The sequence below is a fragment of the Onychomys torridus genome, chromosome 15 (assembly GCF_903995425.1).
Source record: "Onychomys torridus chromosome 15, mOncTor1.1, whole genome shotgun sequence".
In the NCBI taxonomy this organism is placed as follows: Eukaryota; Metazoa; Chordata; class Mammalia; order Rodentia; family Cricetidae; genus Onychomys; species Onychomys torridus.
In genome coordinates, this window is record NC_050457.1 from 48,193,410 (window position 1) to 48,215,680 (window position 22,271).

The following is a 22,271-nucleotide window of genomic DNA, read 5'->3' on the forward strand; positions in this document are numbered from 1 at the left end:
GGAGGTGGTGACATTCTGTGCGTCTCCTTACAGTCAACAAACTGGTCCTGCTGGACAGTGCAGCCCACACTGCTCCTCCTCTAGAACGTGCCTCAGTTTCTCTGTGGGTTAGCATACAGGGCAATGGATGCAGTCTGGCACTTTCACACACATTATCATTTCCCTCTCTACCTGCTGCTCTGCGTCCCCATCCCTGCTCTGGCCAGGTTCCTGCTTCCCGAGGTGTCACCACCTTCTGCTTTCTTATATATGTATTCCATTTTCCTCTCCTCTTCCCTCCCCTCTCTGAAGATCGATCTCTTCCTCCCTTCTCCTTTTCTAGTTCCATGACTTATAGAGCCACACTGTAAACACACACACACACACACACACACACACACACACACACACACACACACACAGACAGAGAGAGAGAGAGAGAGAGAGAGAGAGAGAGAGCAATAAATAGGGATGTACAATTATCTCTATGATAGGAGGCCCTTTTAAAATATCTCATTTTAAAAATCCTCCTCCTCCTCCTCCTCTTCCTTCTCCTCCTCCTCCTCCTCCTCCTCCTCCTCCTCCTCCTCCTCCTCTAGTGCCGGGGATTGAACTGGGGCCTCACGCATGCTAGGTATGCACTGTGAACTACAGCTGTAGCCCTACAAGCTGCATCTAAAAGCTCTTCTTTGTGCTGGGAACAGCAGAGACGAAGCAGCATTTATTTGTAAGGTATCGCTTCAGGACCAATGCTCGGAAGAGTGAAGGCGTGTAGGATGGAGGCAGATTGTAGATGCACTGTGAATCAGTTTGGTCCTGGATTGTATTTTGGTATGTTTACTATCCCTTCTTTGCCAAGTGAGTCATTTGGACTCTTGGGAAAGAGAGGCTTATGCTGAGGAAGGGGATATTTATTGAGCCCTTATTATGTGTTAATGGCAGGGTTTAGCCCTCATCATAACTTTACTGGGCAGATATTATCACGTCTACTTTAAAAATTAATAAACCGACGCTAAGTCAGATAACTTGCTCAAGCTGAAAAAGTGTCTCTAATACAAATGTGTCTCTGTAGCCTGGGCCTGAGGGTAGTTTTTGGGCAAATTTAGTCCTGGGGTTCTCAGCATGTGTCATGTTGCTCACAGCCTTCAGTAATGTTGGATTGCCCAGAGCTGCCACAGGGGCACCTGGCACATTGTGGAACATCTACAGATCTTCTCACTTGCTTTTCTCTCTTTCTTTCTCTCTTTCTTTCTTTCTTTCTTTCTTTCTTTCTTTCTTTCTTTCTTTCCTTCCTTCTTTCTTTCCTTCCTTCCTTCCTTCCTTCCTTCCTTCCTTTATTTCTTCTCTCTCTCTCTCTTTCTTTTTTTTTCTTTCTAGACCAGTGTTGCTATGTCGCTCCGGCTGGTCCGGAATTATGTAGCCCAGGCTGGCCCTGAAGTTGTCATCCTCCTGTCTCAACCTCCCAAGGGCTAAGATCACAGGCATGTGCCACCATGTCCACTTAACAAATCCTCCTCTTAAGGAATAGTTTAATTAACTAAATGATTTTATTAAGTAAAAAAGCCTGTCTTTTTTCTCCCACTCCATTGAGCTCTTTCTAACCACTGGGAAGCATCAAAGGTGGAGGCATCAAATTCATTCACATTAAATGAATAAATGCTTCAGAGTTCAGTCCTATTCTCTCTCTCTCCCTTTTTCTTTTTTTTTCAATTTTCCCTCTTGTATTGAAAATAGATTCTTTTCTCATACAATATATCCTGGTTACAGTTTCTCCTCTCTCTATTCCTCCCAGCTCCTCCCTCCCCATTTCCCTCCCCTCCAGATACACTCCCTTTCTGTCTCTCAAAGAAAAGAACAGGTTGCTGGAGTAGGGCAGGTTGTAGTGGTGGTGGTGTGGTGGCAGCGCATGCCTTTAATCCCAGCACTTGGGAGGCAGAAGCACTTGATGTCTGCAAGTTCCTGGACAGCCAGGGCTACACAGAGAAACCTTGTCTCAAAAAACAAAAAAGAAAGGAAGGAAGGAAGGAAGGAAGGAAGGAAGGAAGGAAGGGAAGGAGGAAGGAAGGGAAGGAGGAAGGAAGGAAGGAAGGAAGGAAGGGAAGGAGGAAGGAAGGGAAGGAGGAAGGAAGGAAGGAAGGGAAGGAGGAAGGAAGGAAGGAAGGAAGGAAGGGAAGGAAGGAAGGAAGGAAGGAAGGAGGAAGGAAGGAAGGAAGGGAAGGAAGGAAGGAAGGAGGAAGGAAGGAAGGAGGAAGGAAGGAAGGGAAGGAAGGAAGGAAGGAAGGAAGGAGGAAGGAAGGAGGAAGGAAGGAAGGAAGGAAGGAAGGGAAGGAAGGAAGGAAGGAAGGAAGGAGGAAGGAAGGAAAAGGCTTCTAAGAGGTAACAACCAATCATAACAATAAAATATAAGATAAAACAAAAACCATCACTTTGAGGTTGGACAAGGCAACCCAAAAGAAGGAAAAGAGCCAAAGAGCAGGCACAGGAACCAGAGACACACTCATTCACACACTCAGGAGCCCCATAGAAATACTGAGCTGAAAGCAATAATAAATACACAGAGGACCTGCTGCAGACCCCTTGCAGGCCCTGTGCATGCGGCTTCAGTCTCTGTGAGCTCATGTGAGCCTTGCTCAGTTGTTTCAGAGGCTGCAAGTTCTCCTGATGTCCTCCACACCCTCTGGCTCTTACATCTTTCAGAGTTCAGTCTTAACAAAAGCAAATCATCTCTGGGCAAATGGTGGGTGGCAAGGCCTTGCAAGCATCTTGCGTCACAAATACTGTTGAGGCCAGAACTATTATTATACACATCTCAAAGAACCAGGGCCACTGAGAAGGCAGGTCAAGTCCCAACACCACACAGCTGGTAAACAGTGCAGCTTCGGTTGGGGTTAGAGTCGGTCAAGCTGTCTGCCTAAGGCACACAGTGACCAGCTGAAGGGCCCCGGCACCCAGGCTGTCCACTACACAGCTTCACCCTCTCACTGTCCTTGACCTGTCAAAGTCACACTGCTGACTTAAGAAGCCAAAGTTGTCACATCACATCCGACCAGCTTTTTGTTCTCCTTTAGAGCGGAACACTTTACAAGTTAAACAGATTATTTAGGTCAACTAATTCTGGCGCTTAAGTGGGAGAAAGGGGCTGTTGGTTTTACCCAAGGAAGATTTCACCCTCATATGCTGAGTGAGTAAACAAAAGACATTTTTTTTTTCCAGTTTTCTGCTCCAAGCCAGTGGTAGGTGGGCTGGCTATCAGCACCAAAGCAAGAGGAAATGCTCTCAACGGGAAAACTGCCCCCTGCCCTTTAGTGAGCAGTTATGGTTTTCTGTTTACTTTTACCCCGGCAATGAAAACAAACCAACCAAAAACCAACAAAGCAAACAACGGCAATAAAATCCTCTGAAATCCAGTGTGCCCCAGACTTCTGAGAACCCTCATTGTTCTTCCCTTCCTACCAGTGAGGGTGAGGTCTTTGGATGAGCTCTGATCATCTGGCTTCCCTTTAAACCAGCAGCTGAGTCCCTGAGAAGCTGATCTCCATCAGTGGACACTTTAGACCCTGCCTGATGGTCCCAGAGCCAACACAAAGCCTTTTGATGGTCACTAGAACATCAATGCAAAAAGACAGAGATCCTCATTGTTGATCAGTCTGCAAAAATGACCACAAAAATCAGAATAATTCTGTAAGAGCCAAAACATACTTAGCCAGATTTGTAGCTCGGTGACATATAAACATGGATGTCATGCTGCTCGCATTCAGTCTGTGATCTTCCAGGATTCTTAAGTATTTTAAAAAGAAGCCTAGAGTCTAGTAAGGGTCTTAACTGAGATGTTTAAGGTGGTGAAAAGTCTGTGTGGCTGGATCCTGAGGACACTGGTGCATTTTTGCCTAAAGACAGGCTTTCACTTATGAAATGCTCCAGCAGGGACAACAACAGGCATTTAGTGTTTCCCTGCAGAGGGCACACAAGCGTTTCTTCAGAAGACTGGTATCATCTCATTTTCTAAACCAAGACAAAGTGGGCTTGTTTTTTTAAGGCTCAATACGCACAACAAGTTAAAAGCGTTAAGAACTTGCTGATATGTCAGGTGTCTAAATCACACAAAACTTGAAAACGACAAAATAGAAGAGTGAGAACGTGAGACACGGTTGAAGTTAGATGTGGATCACATCACTCTGGTTAGTTTTTGGTGAATGTCGGTGTTTGGGATAGCAACATTTTGCTAGAGATCTTTTTTACCCACAAAGTCTTGGACTGAATGGACCAGCAGACTGAAGCCTTCTAGTGTCATTATTCCTCACAATGTGATATGCTCCAAGGCAGGAGCCAGAGAGGACAGGTGGAGTGAGTGCAAAGGCACAAAGGAACTCCGCTTTGCTGTGGTCTGAAGCCCCAGGCAGCTACACCTCATCAATGTCAGGGTCTCTCAAACCTGAGAAATCTATGGGCCCCCTTGCTGCTGTGCTTCTAGTATAGGAGCACTCACTGAGAGTGCTTTATAGGGAGTGATGCTCTACTGATGGTTAGTGAATGATGCAGTGCTAGGCCCAGCCTTGTCTTTTACCTTCCTCCATGACCCTGGGCGTGCCCTTAACCTGTGTGTGTATACACATACATACATACATACATGTGTATATCCATCCATCCATCCATCCATCCATCCATTCGTCTATCCATCCATCCATCCATCTATCTATCCATCTATCTATCTATCTATCTATCTATCTATCTATCTAAATGAAGACTTCAGCTATCAACACTTCTCTTTGCCTACATTGCTATAGTAAGTAACCTTCCAACTGGTTTTCCTGCTTCTACTTAGCCTCCCTAGTAACTTGATGTCCAAAGGGACCCCTTTAACATCTAAAGCAGGATGTCATTGATACCTCCCTCTCATGGCATCAGACCCTTTTGATTGATGGCTCTGTGGAATCAGGAAACTTCCTCCTACTCCATCCTCCCTTGATTCTGTTTCCACCTTTGCCCTTCCATCGGTCTCCCATCACATTGGATTAATCCCACCATATGCTCTTTGTGAAGAAGTTTAGAAACAGGGAAAATTATGGGGATGTGGGAAGGGAGAAGATTCCTTTATCCTGGAGTTTGGCTGAAGTCTCCAAGAATCAAGCTAATAATCAAGAATTCTAGCACAATTAGCATTTCCTTAAGGCCCCTCTCCCTTTCCTAGGTTATAAACCTACAATCTTCTAGATATCTCACTAGAAATTGCATTTACAAAGATGTATCCTGAACCCCTTGTGCAAATCTAGTGGTTCCTGGCTTTACTCTATCAAATTACAGTCCCATCCAAGACACCCCTGGAACCACCCTATGGTCCCATTCATCAAATAGCAAAAAAGAAGAGGTTCTATGCAACCCTTTGAAAGTCACCAAAACAGAACATATGGCTAATGCTAAAAACATGCGACAAACCAGCCTGCCATCATCTCGTGCCACCTTCTAGTAAAGATAAACTAGGTTCATTCTTTTTATCACTAAACCTCTTTCTCAAGCACTGGGCTGTGCCCCACCTGTAATCTTAACTACAAATGGTTCTGTACTGCCTCTTCCAGGAATGGCAATCATGTTTTTACTTCAAAATGTTGTTTATAACCATCTTGCCACCCTACCTTTGTTTCAGAAGGTTCTATGACAACCTACAACTACCTTGTTTTGCCCGTCTTGCAGCCATGTCTTTGTTTCAGGAGGGACTAACTTGTTTCTCCTATGCTCTGCTCCTGTAGCTCCACCTATTTATTTTGCTCACCAAATTCCCCATTTGGAAACCTCCCACCCCTGAGCTATAAAAGCCTTGTCTTCCTCACATCCAACGCTGACCTCTCAAACCCCACCTTCCAGGGAAGTGATAAACCACAGGGTTTATCACTTTGCTCTGATGAGGAAGCTGGGTGTGGAAGGATAAACCCTTTGTGTTGTAGTAAACAATGTTGCAAAGTGAGCTTCCAAACTATTTCCCTGGAAGTCTTCAAATCATACACTCTCACCAGAGTTCTTTTTTTTTTTTTTAACCTGCAAAATGGGACAGGGGTAGGTAGATTGGAACGGGTGGTATCTAAGATCCTTTTGAGCTTTAAGATTCTCAGCTAAATGTTCCAGAGTTAAATACAAGTCCAAACGTAAATCTTAGATATTTCACTTGAACTCAGCTTATTTCTTCTAATTAATTCTAATCTCTTTCATAGTGCATTCATGCAAAAAAAAAGTTTCATCAATTTCACTACTATGTTTAATTTTAATTTTTAATTTTACGTGTACAGGTATTTTGCCTGCATGTATGTCTATGTACCACTTGAACGTCTGGTACTCATGGAGGGCAGAAGAGAGCATCAGATATCCTGAAACTGGAGGTACATATAGCTATGAACTGCCTTGTGGGTGCCGGGAACTGAACCCAGGTCCTCTTGAAGAGCAGTCAGTGCTCTTAACCATTGAACCATCTGTCTATTCCCCTATTATAGTTTCTATGGTAAGAATGCAACAAATAACTATTTGAATGGTTAAATAAATGTTTCTATTTCAGAGTTTGTCTCTCAGTTTGGAGAAGTCATAGGCCAAGGTCAGGCCAATCTGGTGAATCTGGTGGACATAAAGTTCCATTAGCTTGTTTTTACAAACGGGTCAAGGGCATCATAGTGAATTTACCTGGCCAAGAGTTCTACTGGGCCCTTGTCCCTGGTCTTTTGTTTCGATTCAAACTTCCAGGCATTTCCTGCTAAGAAGCTTCTCTGTGTTGGAGGCAACCTCTCAGGTCTCCCTCACCTCTTTCAGAGAGGTGAGGGACCTGGCGTGGGTCACTCTTTTGTCTTTTGGTATTTCCTGTTGCTGAGGTGCTCTACCACTAGTGCTCAGAGGAAACAGCTCAGGATGACTGAGGGATGACCAGGGTGCAGACACAGGTCTGCATGGGGGGCTGAGAGCAGTCGTAAAACCTTTCAGTTCTGAGAAAAGCCAGGAGGAGCTCTCTTCCTAAAAGCATACTAACAATCCTACATGAGGTTAGGGGTGTAGCTCTCTGGGAAGGGAAACACATGCTTACTCTGGGTTCAAGTCCCAGCATCATGCCCTCCCCCTGACCCCCCCCCCCCACCAAACCCCAACTCACTATGAAATGAAAATTTAATTTTCAAATTATCAGAAGGGTCTTTTTACATATCCAACACATTGTTGTTTTAAAAAACCAAAAACTAAATTTTACTCTTCAAAAGCACAGCCAACACCATCAGAGTCTGTTGACTTCCTTCCTTGAAAAAGGTATTATTATGAGTGAGAAGAAACTCAAAATGAGATTCAGGCAAAAGCTGCCAGTTCCTCATTGTGCCTTCTGCTCCCGTGTCCCAAGCTTGCACAGTCAGTGAGTCATTTCTACCCACTTCTGTTCCTTCAGAGCCTCCACTCATTCAAGTACACGTGTCTCTGTGTGATACACATATTACAGCTTACTCCTTCTTCTCTGACATCCACTGAGACCTTCCAATACTAGATTCTCAGGCTCCTGGCACAAGGATCCTGAGAGTTTGTCCATGGGCTGGATGCCCCATCTAAGAGCCAGGACTGGCCTGGGAGGCAGTGATTCTCATTATTTTTAAGACTCCTTATCCCAGCTGACTCTTCCCAAGACCTTGCTGCTCAACACGCCACCATCTGAACTTCTGTTAAACTGAAGGAGAGGTTTGAGGCAGAAAGAGTAAACACCCAAACCTTGCTCCATCCTTTTGGGTTTGATGTGAGGGTTATAGATGGTATGGGATAAGAACGTGCTTTAAGCCGGGTGGTGGTGGCGCACGCCTTTAATCCCAGCACTAGGGAGGCAGAGCCAGGCGGATCTCTGTGAGTTCGAGGCCAGCCTGGCTACCAGGTGAGTTCCAGGAGAAAGGCACAAAGCTACACAGAGAAACTCTGTCTTGAAAAACCAACCAACCAACCAACCAACCAACGAAACAAACAAACAAACAAACAAACAAACAAACAAACAGTGCTTTAAAAGTTGAATGGCTCATACAAATAAAAGCTTTGGGTATTTCATCTGAAATAAATCCAAATTGTGAAAGGAGACATAATACCTGAGTTTGCTTAATTCTAGTCCCCAAATTGTGTTTTCTTTATACAGGTTTCCTTTTTTTTTTTTTCCCAACAGGCCCACACCTAAAGCTTACTCCCTCTTAAAGCTTGCAGTGATATCAGCAAGGAACTTAAAAACAAAATAAAAACATACAGTTCAGAGGAGCAAATTGATATAACCTTTATGGGACAGAAATTTTACAGACTTATCAAAGCTTCTTCAGACTCAGCAAGGTCATTTCTAAGGATATAATCCACACATCTATTTTACCAGCATGAAATAATAACACAATATTTACCCAATACAATATTATCCACCACATTGTTTTTACAGTGATATATAAAGGTTAAAACAATCCAAATGTCCATCATCTAGGGATGCTTAAAAAATTATGGTACCCACCTAAACCTTAGTAGCTCAGAGAGAATGAGGAACTTCTATGTGTCAGCAGGAATAACATACAAGATGTAGAGGAAAATAGAAAGTCAGAAAGCAAAATTTTTAGACCATGCTATTATTTGTGTTTAAGAGGAAAAAAAAACCACTCCAGAATTATTTTTAAAAAGTATAAGTATATTCTTATTTTTATGTTCACTAAATTTCTCTAAAGGCATACAAGAAAGGGCTAAACCATGAAGACTCTCAACTTTGAAAACACTTACTGAATTTGTTTCTCCATGACCTCTTTATTTCTAAGAAGTTGCTTTTTCATTCTGAGTTGGTTTCTCCTGAGTTCTGCTTTAAATGGGTTCAATGAGGACTTTCCTTAGTTTGAACAGTAGAGAGAAAGGCTCTAGCTGGAGCTTGGTAAGTGGACCACTTGGACCAACATCTCTCTTTTTCTAGAGGTCAGGAACGGAATCTAGAACAACCCTGGATTTAGCTGCTGTTGTTGGCTCATGGGCTGATTCATCCCTGAGCCCTTCAACTAGAGGTACCTCACCCAGCCAAGGTGGGATGCTCCGCTACCACCCGGGGACTTGTGAAAAGCACCATAGTGGTGGAACTGACAGCGAGGTAGGAGCTTTACTGAATAAAGAAGTTTTAGTTTGCTGGCAGTACTGTCTCCTTTTCCTTAAACTTAAAAATGAAAGTCTAAGAGAGCAAAGATGAATCAGCAGCAGCCAAAGGGGCAATTTTGATCACAGGCCTCTCAAAGTTCCGTCTTGACGCCTTTACTTTCGAATTCACCAACAAGAACAAAGGCAATGTGGGTCACAGGCCATCTCTGAAGAGACTCCTAAATCTTGATGCTTCTCCTTTTGCATTCACCAATAAGCTGGAAACCCCAGCAAGCTTGTCAAGCACGGGATCCCTGGAGTCTGTCCTTTTTGCTGTAAAGATGGGCTTAAGGGATGCAACGTGAACAACATGTGCCACCCTTTCAGAGTGAGAAGGGTCAGAACTGCCGGTCTCTACCCTCATTAGGGATAATTGCGCCTCTTCTTACAAGGTTCTCTCACTAACAAAGCCCTGTCCTCAGTTGGTGGCCTGGAGGCCTAAGAAGAAGAACCTAAGAAGTCTCTTGGGGAGAGCAAGAATGGAGCCTTGGCTTCTCTGGAGACAAGAACTCAGCCTTGAAATTCGAAACTTGATTGTGCTTCTCAATCTGCTGCTTCTAATTTCCTCTTGGATCTTTGATATGGTACAGGAGGAAAAGAGGGAGTGCCTTCCCCTCCCTGCCTCAGCCTATCTCTGGGTGTATCTTTCTCATCTAAACCTTCCTATTTGGCACTTTTATCCTTCCCTTTTTTTATTTCAAAACTTCTTGAGTATCTCCCTTTCATTCTTTAGTATGTGAATAGTTCTTTAGGACATTTAACTTTTTTAGAACTGTAAGAACTAAAACTTACATTTTTTAGTTTACATATATGAACAGAAGGCATTTTTGCTGTATGAATCTATTGAGTGACTCTGTATTCTTCCTTGACCTGAGCAGCTAAGCTTGAAGAGCATACCTTTTGATTGGTCATAGCCATGTGACTACTCTTGGCCTAGAAAACAAGTTCCGGGCAATTTTGAGAGCCCTAAACCTTGACATAAAACTCTTATTTCTTATACTTAATGAGTCTAATGGCTAAACTTGCTGCTCTGAATGCTTACTGTGTTTCCTCATCTCCTGGCAATAATACAGCATCGCACCTGCCAGACCGAATACCTGATGAATGATAACATCCCAGTGCTCTGTAAATACAGTGTACACTCACACCTGGAATGTACAACTTGGAAAAGATGGTGCTTAAACTCTGGTTGCCTCCCCTATCCAACGTGGACTCTTTACAATCTTGTTTATATGAGTCCAAAAGCAAAGACTCCCTATGCTCCATTGCTGAACCTTGATGGATGAGAACAGGTGGCTTTTGCAGTATGCTTCCCCCATGTCCTTAAACCCTGGATAGAAAACATTTACCATCAGACACATGGCCAGATATATGATGGCCTTCTAGGAGTCACAAGGAGGTAAGGCTTGTTTTATTGGAGAAACTGGCTCCATGGAGTAGGAAATCATCTGGCCCAGGAAAAGGGTTCTGCTGTGGTCAGTGTTGGTATGGAAATAAACACTGTTCCATACATCCTAATAATTTAGAGAAAGCTAAAGCATGCTTCAAATATCATAACGTAAGTGTTGGAAGTGGACATTAGTTCACGCTTAAGTGCTGAGAAACGAGGCCAAGAGATTGGTATTCAATCATCAAGTAAGTGTGTGGAGAGCAGGGGCTGTACCCAGGACCTTAAGGTTCTCAGCGTTTCTCAGCTGTATGCTAGAGATCTGCCAAAAGGAACCAGACTGTGGATGGGCTGGCTGTGGCTTACACTACTACAGAGAATACACATTTTGTAACTGTAACCTGCTGCAAATGGAAGGCATTACTATTGCAGGTAATTTTTCTGAACAATTTGATCACCCACTCAAAAGGAAAATTAGAAACTACATGCTCAGTTTTCTCTATATCTGAATTAACAACAAGGAAAACATAGCAAAGTTAAACCCGGAGATAATCTAAGAACATCAAGTCTTCAGCCTCTGCTGCAAAATAACCTGACCCAACTCTCTGGGGAAGCAGCTTTGTTCCTCCTGCCAGCCCCAACTCTGATGAGCGGTAGACACAGAAATACTAGAGAAAAGAAAGAGTGGGGTGTGTGTGAGAGCAAGTTCTCCTGTAGGCCTCAAGTGGTGTGAACAAAACCCAAACTCTTGACTATGGCACATTTATTAAACGCACCATTCCCAGCAATGACCAGCTTTCCCGAGACAGTCGCCTCCTGTCAGGAGCTCCCTCCACTGGGTAGGCTGTGCTCTGATAATGGCTGCCTGGGGATTCTCCCCGGTTGTGCTCAAGAGGCCATGGCAGAAAGGGTCAGATTGTGACTGGATCCCTCTCTGGCTTTCATTTCTGCCTCTCAAAGCCCTTTACAACGATCAATTCTCTTTCTACTCTCTTGGCTCTCTTCTCCAACCAAGGAAATCCGAACCACATCTTTTAAGCCTAAATAAACAGGTTAAGTGTCTTCTCTCATCCCCACACTTCATTCACCTAAAGCCCGGGGTCTGGCTTTTCTAGTCCAGGAGACCCACCAAATCAGTGCATACTACGGATCTCTGCCATGGCAACAAGCAAGCAGAACACAGCTTTGCATTTCCCATGGATACACTTTGGTCAAGCACATAGCAGAACCGTTTAAGGTCTCATGGCTTGCATGAGGCCGAACTTGGATACAGAACCAGGAAGAGAGCTTTCATATGTAAAGAAATGGAGGCTTAGATCCAGAAACTGGGCTATAGAGCTAGGTTGTCTGAGTCCAGAAGCCAGAGCTCTGATCTCCATTATTCTTCCCAGGACCATCAGGGCAAAGCTGGTGTCTTCCTGGAACACTTTGTGGGACTGCGGGAGACAGAGACAGGTTCTATGTGTAGTTGGCATGTGTGCAGACATTTGCAACTGTCAACCCTGATAATCTTTCTGCAGTTCTGCTTCTGAGTGTGTGTGTGTGTGTGTGTGTGTGTGTGTGTGTGTGTGTGTAGACTCAATCCTTCCTCCCAAGCTCCCCCACCCCCAGTCCTCAGCCCCAAGAGCCTCTGGTAATGTTAGGGGAGGGCTGGCCAGGGTTATCATCCCTCCCAGCTTTCTGAAGTTCTGTTTGCATCTTCTAGAAGTGTTGAAGAAATCAGGAACCTAAAACCTGTCTACTAGTCTTTGGGTTCCTGTTGTGCAGCCTGGCTGGAGATGCCGATTGCCAGGGGCTTCAGGAAGCAGAGTGACATCAGCATGGGTATCAGTCTGTGCCCACTCCATGACTCAAGCAGGTGACAAGTGTGGTCTCACTAGCAGTCTCCTTGGGCCTCTAGCTGATAGTAAACAGTGTTATATCCATATAGCTTACTCTGTTTGGCTAACCCAGCCAAGTTGAGCAGGGCCAGTGTCCGAGGCTCAGAATCCATGGCAGCATTTCTGAAAGATGACCATTTTCAGGCACAAACGAAGGACCAAGCTTACACAGGATGATGGCCTGATGCACTAATTACTCATAATCCAAAGCCATCCCCATCCTTCACAAGGTGATAGGAATACCCTCCAAAGTGAATCCCTTCCACTGTAGGATCCAGGAGGTGCATTCTTCCTCAGACTCAATGGGAGCCCAAACAGCTTATTAGTGGAACACACTCTGATTCCTGGATCTTTCTCCTGTTTTCTAACCCTTGTATTCAACCACTTGGTCATCTAAGAATAAGGCCACCATCCTCTTTCATCTAGTCATCAAGTCTCATGAATGACCTTTCTAATGACCAGTAGGAAGCTAGAGCCAGAGTGGGGGGTGGGGACAGAGAGAGAATGAACATGTGTGTGCACGCGCACATGTGTGTGATGGGCTCTCTGACTCTTGAACCCAAGTGATTCTTTGGCTCCAGCATCCTGAATGCTGTGACCGCAGGTGTGTGTGACTGTGTCTGCCTAGAATCCTCAATAGGCATGGACACTGAGTGTCTGTGCTTTTGTTTCCTCGTCTACAGGACAAGAGTAATAAAGGTGCTTCCCTCCCTGGGTCAATGTGACAGTGAAGCAAAGTTAATCCAGAGGAGGGTGTGGCGACCAGCCTGAGAGGTGGCTGACATTGTTAGCTGAATCTGCCTGTGATGAAAGCTGAGGACACCAAGCCTCGGAGAGATAATTAAGTACTTTGTTTAGGATTACATAGATGTAGAATAATACAACTACTGTAGGAATCCAGGTACATTTTTTTTTATCAGAAGCTCAAACTCAGTTATTATTAATTTGGTACATTGAAGGGTTCTCAAAGGAGGTGTTAAAAGAAAACGGAACCTCTGGGGTACCAGCAGGCAAAGAGTGCATCTGCTATAACAAACTGTGCATGCTATCTTGTTTTAGAGGTTACAAACTTCTCTATTACAACCTTTGACTCTGCTATATTCCCCTTTCATCTGACTTTTATCCATCTTTTCTAGTAAACTACCCAAGATCTGGAAACCCACTGCAAAGCACAGGACCAATACACAACCTCCAGTAATGGTTAAATTGGTGAATAACATTGAATTCTTAAATAAGTAATTTAACTTATTACTTTAGTAGAGAGAAGGTAAAAGTTGACAGTATATGTATAAGTGAGATACAAAATTCAAACTATACCCAAACTTAATCAGGGGAAAGTAATATCCCTTCCACCTAAGTCCCAGACACCCATCTCCCATCCCAAGAGGCACCCACAATGGCCACTTTCTAGAGATGTTATTGAATTTCACTGAATTTTTGTCTACTTAAGTTTATTGTCAAAAGAAGTTAGAGAATGGGAGAAAATGATTTATAAAAATGTAGTCAACATATTTTCTTTTCCAAGAAGTCAATTTCCTTCAAACTCAGGTAAAGGCTATGCTGATGCTAACTTACTGTGTGTGTGTGTGTGTGTGTGTGTGTGTGTGTGTGTGTGTGTGTGTGTGTGTGTGTGTAGCTGCAGCAAGACCAACAGTAAGTGAAGATGCTATTTGTGCAAGCTCTCTCAGACAAAAGAGCTGTGTTGATCCAGGCATTGCTACGGTCAGCTTCCCATCCGTTGCCCTTAATCTCATGTGTTGTTCGAATCATGTGTTGAGGAGCAGGCAAGTTTATTAGGGTACACGATATATCACCACACTCATGACCCTTTACTCCCGGTTATTTTGTTGTGAAAACACATTCCCTTGACATGGTCACATTCTGTGCCTTTCATAAGACAAAGAACTTTCCCTTTCTTTTAGCAAGAGGTAAGGTCACTCTACCATAATCAACCACACGGTTGGGAATGACAAAGTGCTTTCTAGAGGAAGGGACACAGCGACCCCTCTTCTTAGTGTGTTGTTTCTCTCAAACAAATGTGTGCAGTAGCCCAGGAAAATACACGCTGTCTAAGCTGTGTAAGGCTTTCCTTACAAACTCTTCCAAAGGGACCCGGAGCTTGGTGTCATCTCCTACCATGCTGCCAATTCCCCCAGGTTATGTGAGGTTTTGCCCGCTCACGTCTTGCCGCTACTTACAGATGACACCCAACTGCGCGTGTTCATACTTGCAGATAGGATGATGAATTAACTACACTTCTCTGCTTTATTCTGGAGTCATGGATTCCCACGTCTCTATCCCTAGTCCACAATATTTTTGTCTAGTTTTCATTTTCACATCAAATGCATATTCACCTTATTTTTAAAAAAAAGACAAAACAAAATGAATTGGATAAACTTTTGAGCACCTTTTCCTGAGAGCTGACAATGCCTAAGAATTTGGAAACTAAAACTTATGGTTCTCAGTCAGGTTTGGGGGAAATGACTTCTTTCTCACTTGCTAGCAACTGTCTTGGCTCCTTCCCCTGTAAGAACTGATGTCCAGACATATTCCTTCCCCATTATTTTGTTTAGGGCTAGTATAGACTTGGACTCCAATGACAAGGGAGCCCTTGTTTCGGCTGGGCCCTCCAAGGAAGACACACCAAAAGATAACCAAAAGGCTTCTTCCTTTTCTCCTAGATCTGTTTGCTTATAAGCTGTGTATTTGCTATTCAGGACCTTTGGTGGAAGCTTGGTGGTCCCTCGGACTGTCAATGAGCTTTTTGTGTTTCTTTGTCAGGGCCTTCTTGCTGCTTCTAACTCCTCCGTTTCCACTAGCAAAGCCAACCATGAGGGCATCCAGCCAACTTATCTACCCCAGCCCCGCCAAGTCCGGACTGCGGTTCTCACAAATCTGAGGAAAGGCCCCACTGGGCTAGGAAGTGAGCACGCTGGAGAAAACAGACCCTTAATTCCTGGCATTTTCTTCTTGTTAGGATCGATGTTATTTCTCTGTATTTAGCAACTTCCTTCTCTATTATTCCGCCTTCCATGCTCATGTTCTACTCCTTTCCATTCCTTTATCCTTTAATGGAAATCTTTTTGTCATACAGATTGAAGTCTTGTTGTCTAGAACACCATTTTGAATAGCTCCTTCAGTCTCTTTTCCAACCGTACTGAGCTCCATCCATATTATAGTCTTGCCAAGCAAGTGGTTATTCACTAATTGGGTGTGAGAGATGAGACTTAACTGTAGAAGCCTGATCATTCTTTTCCTTGAATTTAACTGAATCAATCAAATGGTAGAGTGCTAATGCTCTGTGGCTGCATCTAGCATGTAGCCTCACTGGCCCCCACACCATGTGACATTTCCCTTCTTAGCATTTCTCATACAAGTCAGTAGCCAGCAGAGCAAGGGCAAGATAGCTCTTCACTTATGAGGACAGTGTCTGGCACTAGACTGACTTGGCTTCTCTTCTCTAGCATAGTGACTTTGGGTAAGCTGCTTGATCTCTTTGGGACCAGTTTCATCCACAATATGAGGATGTCTGTAGTATTGTCCTCGTCATCATAAGTGAGAGCACACGAGACCCTCACTAGCAGAACTAGTCTCATGTAAAGACACTATTGTGCTGTTTCTTGGCTTGACAACAACTGTGATTCCAGGCATAAAATAAGGCAAGAGTATTGCAGTTTGCATTGACTCCCAGGACCAGGACACAGGGTTGACTCTTCTCCCTGGAATGGACTCATAGCTGGGAACCTACTAGGAAAAGCCATTACTTCTCTGGCTCCATCAGGACATGCCACCTGGAGTATTTCTATAATGAGTCAGAAACTCACTAATCAGCAACCACTGAAAAGGGCCAGAGGTGCTAGAATTCGATAAATCTAAGGTTTATGACAAGCTTTTCTCTCTGGCTGTGTTTCTCTTTGCCTGCCATTCATAAAGTCAATTTCCTTGACAAAGTTACGTCTATGTTAAACAAGTTTCTTAATTTTTTTTTTCTAGAGCTGAGGACCGAACCCAGGGTCTTGCGTTTGCTAGGCAAGCGCTCTACCACTGAGCTAAATCCTCAACCCCAAGTCTCTTAATTTCTATGAAGTCATTCATCCTTTAAAATTTATGGATTTCTTGGCTAATTACAAAGCAGCAATTAAAATTTGACATGAATGCCTTTTGGTGGCAAATTGATAGGAACTTATTTTAGGACTTAGTATGCTGGTTTATATGTTTCCAGCTTAAGGATGTCTACACCAGCTTGGACAAAAATTCCAGAAACCTAGATTTTTTTTCATCTGTATTTTAAGGCATGATCTGTGTTGTCTATAAGTAATAAACTAAAACTTCAAATAGCTTTACGACAAACAAACCAAAGTTTTATTAATACAGATTGCCGTCAACCATGCTAAATTAGTAAGGGACTGAAATATTTAAAAAGTGACGTAGCTAGCTATGGCAGGCAATGAATGAAAGAGATCTGTGTTAACATTTTCCCAATTTACCTTCCCAAGTCACTGAATGAGAGCATGCAAACACAGGCTGACTTGACTTCCATTTTAAGCACGGGATGATACTCAGCTTCAAGTCTGCACTAGCTAGGATATAATTACTACTAGAGGCTCACGATTCATCTTGGGTTCACTAATTATATAAATCAGTTCTAAGTAAAAGTGGCATTGTATAAGGATTCTATTTTGGCCAGGTCTAGCCTGCTTATTTGTTTTTGTTAGTATTTAACTACTCAAGCCAAATGATTCAATTAACACTCTTTTATCCTCACTTGACTTGGGAAAGCGTTTATTTCTCTTATCTTATCCACACAATCAATGGATTCGCATAATGCTTACCGACAATCCTTTCTGATTAGCATATATATGACTCCCAACAAACTTTTTTCTTGTGTGGGAGGAGGGCAGGGAACTTCTTCAAATGCAGAGGAGATCCTGAACTATCAATTTGAATACCTACAATCAGTCTATCTGATAACACTCCCCTGGCAGGCATTCAAGTGTCCCACAGAAACAGGATACAGGCTTTTGTCATTTTGGTTTTGCTCAGATGACTCACCCACAACGACAGCAGTGACAGTGAGCAGCACAAAAGCATTCCGAAACAGGTAACTTTTAACATCCTCCTTGGTGATGTTCTGGACTTTCTTCTTGGCCAAAAGTGTGCGCTTTCGTACTCCTTGCTGGAATCTCTCCATCCTGCCCCCCATCCTGGGCTCTTCTCCGTTGCTTTTTGTCATGTTTTATCTTTCTAGGAATACGGTGTCCTTTACTTCAGGGTCTTGAAATTGTCCCCCAGAAAGTGAAATCTCCTCTTTGGTGTTAGAGAATATCACTAGAAAGGGAGAGAAAGAGATGAAAATTTCAGCTTCCTGGGCTGAGAAATCAATGTTGGCTCATGCCAAGGTGGGCACTGGGTTAAACTGAACTAGAAATCAAAGATTGGAGAGCTCCAATATCAGGCTAGATTGTGTTTATTTTATTGGACTATGTGTACAAAATGGACATATGATTATAATAGATGGGCAAAAAATTGTGCTCTGATTTCCAGTTTGTTCTTTCCCCTCAATGAGTGAGGGGTTCTTCAGAGTTGGACATGATCAAGCACCCACATTTCCATTCTGTTCCTCAGCACCTAGCCAAGTGCCTTGCACAACCCATGCACTTAGTAAGTGCCCAACTGAGCTAAACACACAGAAAACTCCACTTGACAACCACCTGTCTTGTATGTGGTTGAAAATATAACTATATCAATAAAAATAATTGAGATATTGACATGTGGCTATTGATATATGTAGTGAATCTTTGGTTTTATTTATCAGTTTCACTAAGAAAGAAATAGGAACAGATTAACTTGTAAATATGATCATAAAAAGAACATATGTGCCCAGGGGACAGCAGAACTGCATTTGAGGCTTTTACAGGGTAACTTTTTCCGTGAAATAAGCACATTGCCCTAGGCACATCTATAAATTATCAGAAATCATAATCCATTTCCATAGTGTTGGAAGTAAGAGCATAAAGCAACATTTGTGTTTATGGCAAACGCGCAAATCACGCGAGTCTTCTGGGGAGACCATCACTGCCGTCTCCATATTTTGAAATTTAGGATTTCTCAAACAGATGAGGAGAGAATCCAGTTTTCATTCCAAACATTACAGCGTGTGGTTTCTGGTTTCTTTAAAGTGCTCTTAGGTTATTCGAATACAAACGTCTAAACCATTTTTCCTTGCTGGAAATCATGGGCTTCCTCTTGCTGCTGTGCAAGATTCTTAATCCCTAGTCTTTGGCGGTGATCAGTTTTGCCTGTGGACGTGTGTATCTGGCAAAGCCAGAGCCAGCGTGTGCGTCTGTGGGGGAGGCAGCTGCAATCCAGACACTCGCTGGCTTTCAGCAAATCCAAGGGTGAAAAAAAAAAAAAAAGATTTAACAGTTTGACTTTTAAATAAAATTGCAGGTTGAGGTCATTGATAGTAAGACCTGCAAGATTAAAAACTTAGAGAGTGTGGAAGAAAGGGAGAGTCCAGATTTTTTTTTTTTTAAACTAACAGTTCTGATGTCCTTAAACCGTCAGTTCCCCTTAAAATACACCAGCTCAATCTTGATTTCACTTCTAGAGCTCCGACCTCCATTTACCCGACCCCCCCCCCCCGACCCCCCCACAGTCCACCTTGAACCACTGGATTTCAAAGCAAGAGCGGACTGGGCTTGGCTAGTTAGCACACGCTGGCGGCCCTCAGTCCTAACAGGATCTTACCTACCAACATGGCTAGCTTTGCTCCGCCGCTGGGCGAACAGAAAAATGGGACGCGAAACTGAGCCCCGCGGGGTACCGGAGGCTGCGCTTACCTTTCCTGAGTCTGTGAAGGGTGGAAGACACCCCAGGCAATGTCAAGGTGAGTTCCCCAGCAGGTAGCTCGGAGCAGGAGCAACAGCTGAGCGAGCGAGCGAGCGAGTGAGCGGCGCGGCAGGCTGGCCCTGACAACATGCATGTGCTCAGAAACCGCCTCTTACTATCAGGCAACTTAAGAAAAGAGGCGGAGCCTGGGCTGGGGAAAGGGGGAGTGGGGAAATGGAAACAGCAGGGGGAGGAGGGGAAGCCCGAGCTCTCCGGAATATTGATTAATCTTGGCACACCAGAAGCATGCTCGCTCGCTTTGTTTTGCTCCTTAGACCTCTTTCACGCTTTGTCAGTTCACTTGTATTAGAAATGCAAAATCAAAACCTGGAGAAAATCGAAAACTAAAGCGCACACACACTTAGACGCTGGGAGTCCCGATCAGAACGTTTGCAAGACTTCTCCAAGGCCATATTTAATTACCTCACTTTATTTCAGGTTTCCTCCCCTTCAGGAGACGTCAGAGGGTGTTCTTTTGCCTGCTCATACAACTGTAGTGTCTCCCTCCACCCTACCCCACCCCCAGCATTGGGGACATAATTGACATTTCTTGGGAGGATCCTGAATACAATTAAGTATAGTGAGGAGAAGGCTCACTGCCGCTTTCTTAACTTGTATAAAATTACTCAAAACACAAGGTGAGACATGCCCTTGTTTTAGCAGTTTAAAACTCCAATATAACAAATCTAACTGAATTCTGGCTGCCTGCTCTGCAGACAGAAAGGTAAGAATCACAAAAGTACCAGCATCGCAGCCTGGCTATAAGGTAAAACGGCGTTTTAAGACCAAGAGTGCAAATGCACTCACTATTTCCAAAGGTAAGTTGCTTCCTCCGTCTTAAAGGATGCTGATCCCCATTTGTAGGAGTTAGAAAGTTCTGGTTTTGAGATTATAACTAGTACTTTCCTTTTCTCCTCTCCTCTCCTCTCCTCCCCTCCCGTCTTCTGTGTCTCTCTTTCTCTCTCTCACTCACTACTTTTTTTCTTTTTGATTGTTTTTTTTTTGGGGGGGGGGTTTGAGACAAGGTTTCTCTGTGTAGCCTTGGCTGTCCTGGAATTTGCTCAGTAGACCAGGCTAGCCTTGAACTCAGAGCTTCTGCCTCCCAGGTGCTGGAACTGAAGGCATGAGCCACTACACCTGGCTGGGCCATTTTTCTGCAAAGGAAAATGGACTGCACAAATAAACAACCTATGAATTAAAGGTGAATTGTTGAGAGTGGCTTGCCCCTCCCCCCCCAAGCTTAAAACCCTGTTTAGGTGAAAGGAAACCTAAAGATCACAGCCAGTATCCTAATTGCTAAATTCCTCAAGCAAAGGCTGCTCAGTTTTGTGCCTGTCATCCAATACCAAAGTATGTATTTTGTTCCTCATTAGCAAATCCACGGAGCTAGAAAAAAAAAAAATGTTCCCTGCCAGCCTTAATCGGTCATGTATGTGCTTTGGACTGGCTACCAGTTGGAAAGCAATGGCGAAGTCTATGCGTGCCCCAGAAGACAAATTAGCAGCAATTATAACAACTTCCTAATTTGACACGCCTTTAATAATTTAATGAAAATACTGTCTTTTGTCAGTCTCAGCCGGTGGTGATCCCTCAGATCTCATAATATCCGCACCCTGTTGCTTAACACTTAAATTACACCTTGCCTGGCCCTGCGACCTTCATTTTAAGATCATGTTGAGTCTGGGCTTCTCAACTGAAGGCAAGAGCCTGCCTTGTGCCTGATGCACAGGGAGCATTAAGCAATTCTTAAGAATGGCTGATATAATCTGAGAGATTATATCACTGCTTTACCGCTTTCTGCGGTAAAGCAAAGTTGCTTGTTTTTCTGTTGGGAGCTTGGACGCATAATGTAGAACATAGACTGTCATCTTCTCCTGAGTCATGCATTTGGAACTCCTATGTTCACTTTTTGTTACTGTTGTTGTTGTTTTGTTTTGCTGTACATGATTTGCATTTGAAGGGAACTTTAAAGAGAAATAGGACACTTTTAAGTGGAGTTTCAAATCAAAAGCATTTCTACTCACACTGCCCACCTCCCAAGGCCAGCAAGCAAAAGGCCCGGAAAACCACTCTGGATAGCATAGAGGAGAGCCTGGTTTGCTTCTTTTTCCTCTTTTTTTCCACCCTTTCCAAATCCCTAAAGCTTAGTTAAAACAATTTTATTATTTCAATTTGTGCAAACAGCAAAGGAGTCTGGTGTTCATAGAGAAAGGAAGTAATTCACCCTTGAAAGTTTTGTTGGTTGTAATAAAAGCTAATGAGAAAATGAGATGCAAAGAGCCTCGGTTCAGAGTTCATATGAACTGCAAGGATTGGGTCTGGGCCAAATATTGGGAATTACTTCTTCTGGGCACTACTTTTTTGGAGAACTGTAACAATAATGTCCCCGGGGGCAGCCTGGATTTGTACTGAGTATCTCTCCAACTGCTCCCCCCACTTTATAAGCAGGACCATTGTTGAACTTTAAAATGATTCCCCCTCTTCACAGAAGCATCAAATAAACGAAAGATCAAAACATCACGAACAAACCTCTGCCTGGTGTATTACGTTTAAAGCTACTTGGATACTAGACACAGAACCCAGGAAGCATTAGCATTGGAGTCCCAGATGAAAGCAAATAAAACCCCCAAACAAACACACACGGGGAGCAAATGCTGGTCGTTTTGAGAAAAATTGACCAAGTTTTTCTTTTGAGCATGCAACGACAACCTGGGAAAAATAGGATAATGTAACAACAAAGCCATGCATCTGTAAATGAAGCACCCCTGTTCCCTGGCTTGCAGTATGAGTGATAGTGACCATAAGGGCTGATCTTGCCACCTACAGGACTGTCAGAGCCTGTAATCTAACTCTAGGGAAGTGGTTTTTATTTTTTGTGCCCCATCCCCCAGAAGGAAGTTAATTAAGAAAATTTAAGCTTTGTTGAATATCTCCTACTTTGAAAGCCTAGTTTTAGGAGGAATTTTTGTTTTTGTTTTCTTTTTTGAGACAGG

At 43.5% G+C, this 22,271-nt stretch overlaps 1 protein-coding gene across 1 annotated transcript in view; it reads right to left on the reverse strand.

The window, feature by feature from the left end:
• Slc1a3 (solute carrier family 1 member 3) overlaps window positions 1–19,624 on the reverse strand; it is a 78,778-nt gene extending 59,154 nt beyond the window's left edge. Inside the window, exons 1-2 of the mRNA XM_036206850.1 lie at window positions 19,230–19,624; window positions 17,440–17,715 (exon numbers count right to left, since the gene is read on the reverse strand). Coding sequence (XP_036062743.1) covers window positions 17,440–17,620 — 181 coding nt within the window. The 5' untranslated portion in view covers window positions 17,621–17,715; window positions 19,230–19,624. The remainder of the gene's footprint in view (window positions 1–17,439; window positions 17,716–19,229) is intronic.
• Window positions 19,625–22,271: the final 2,647 nt, after the last annotated feature.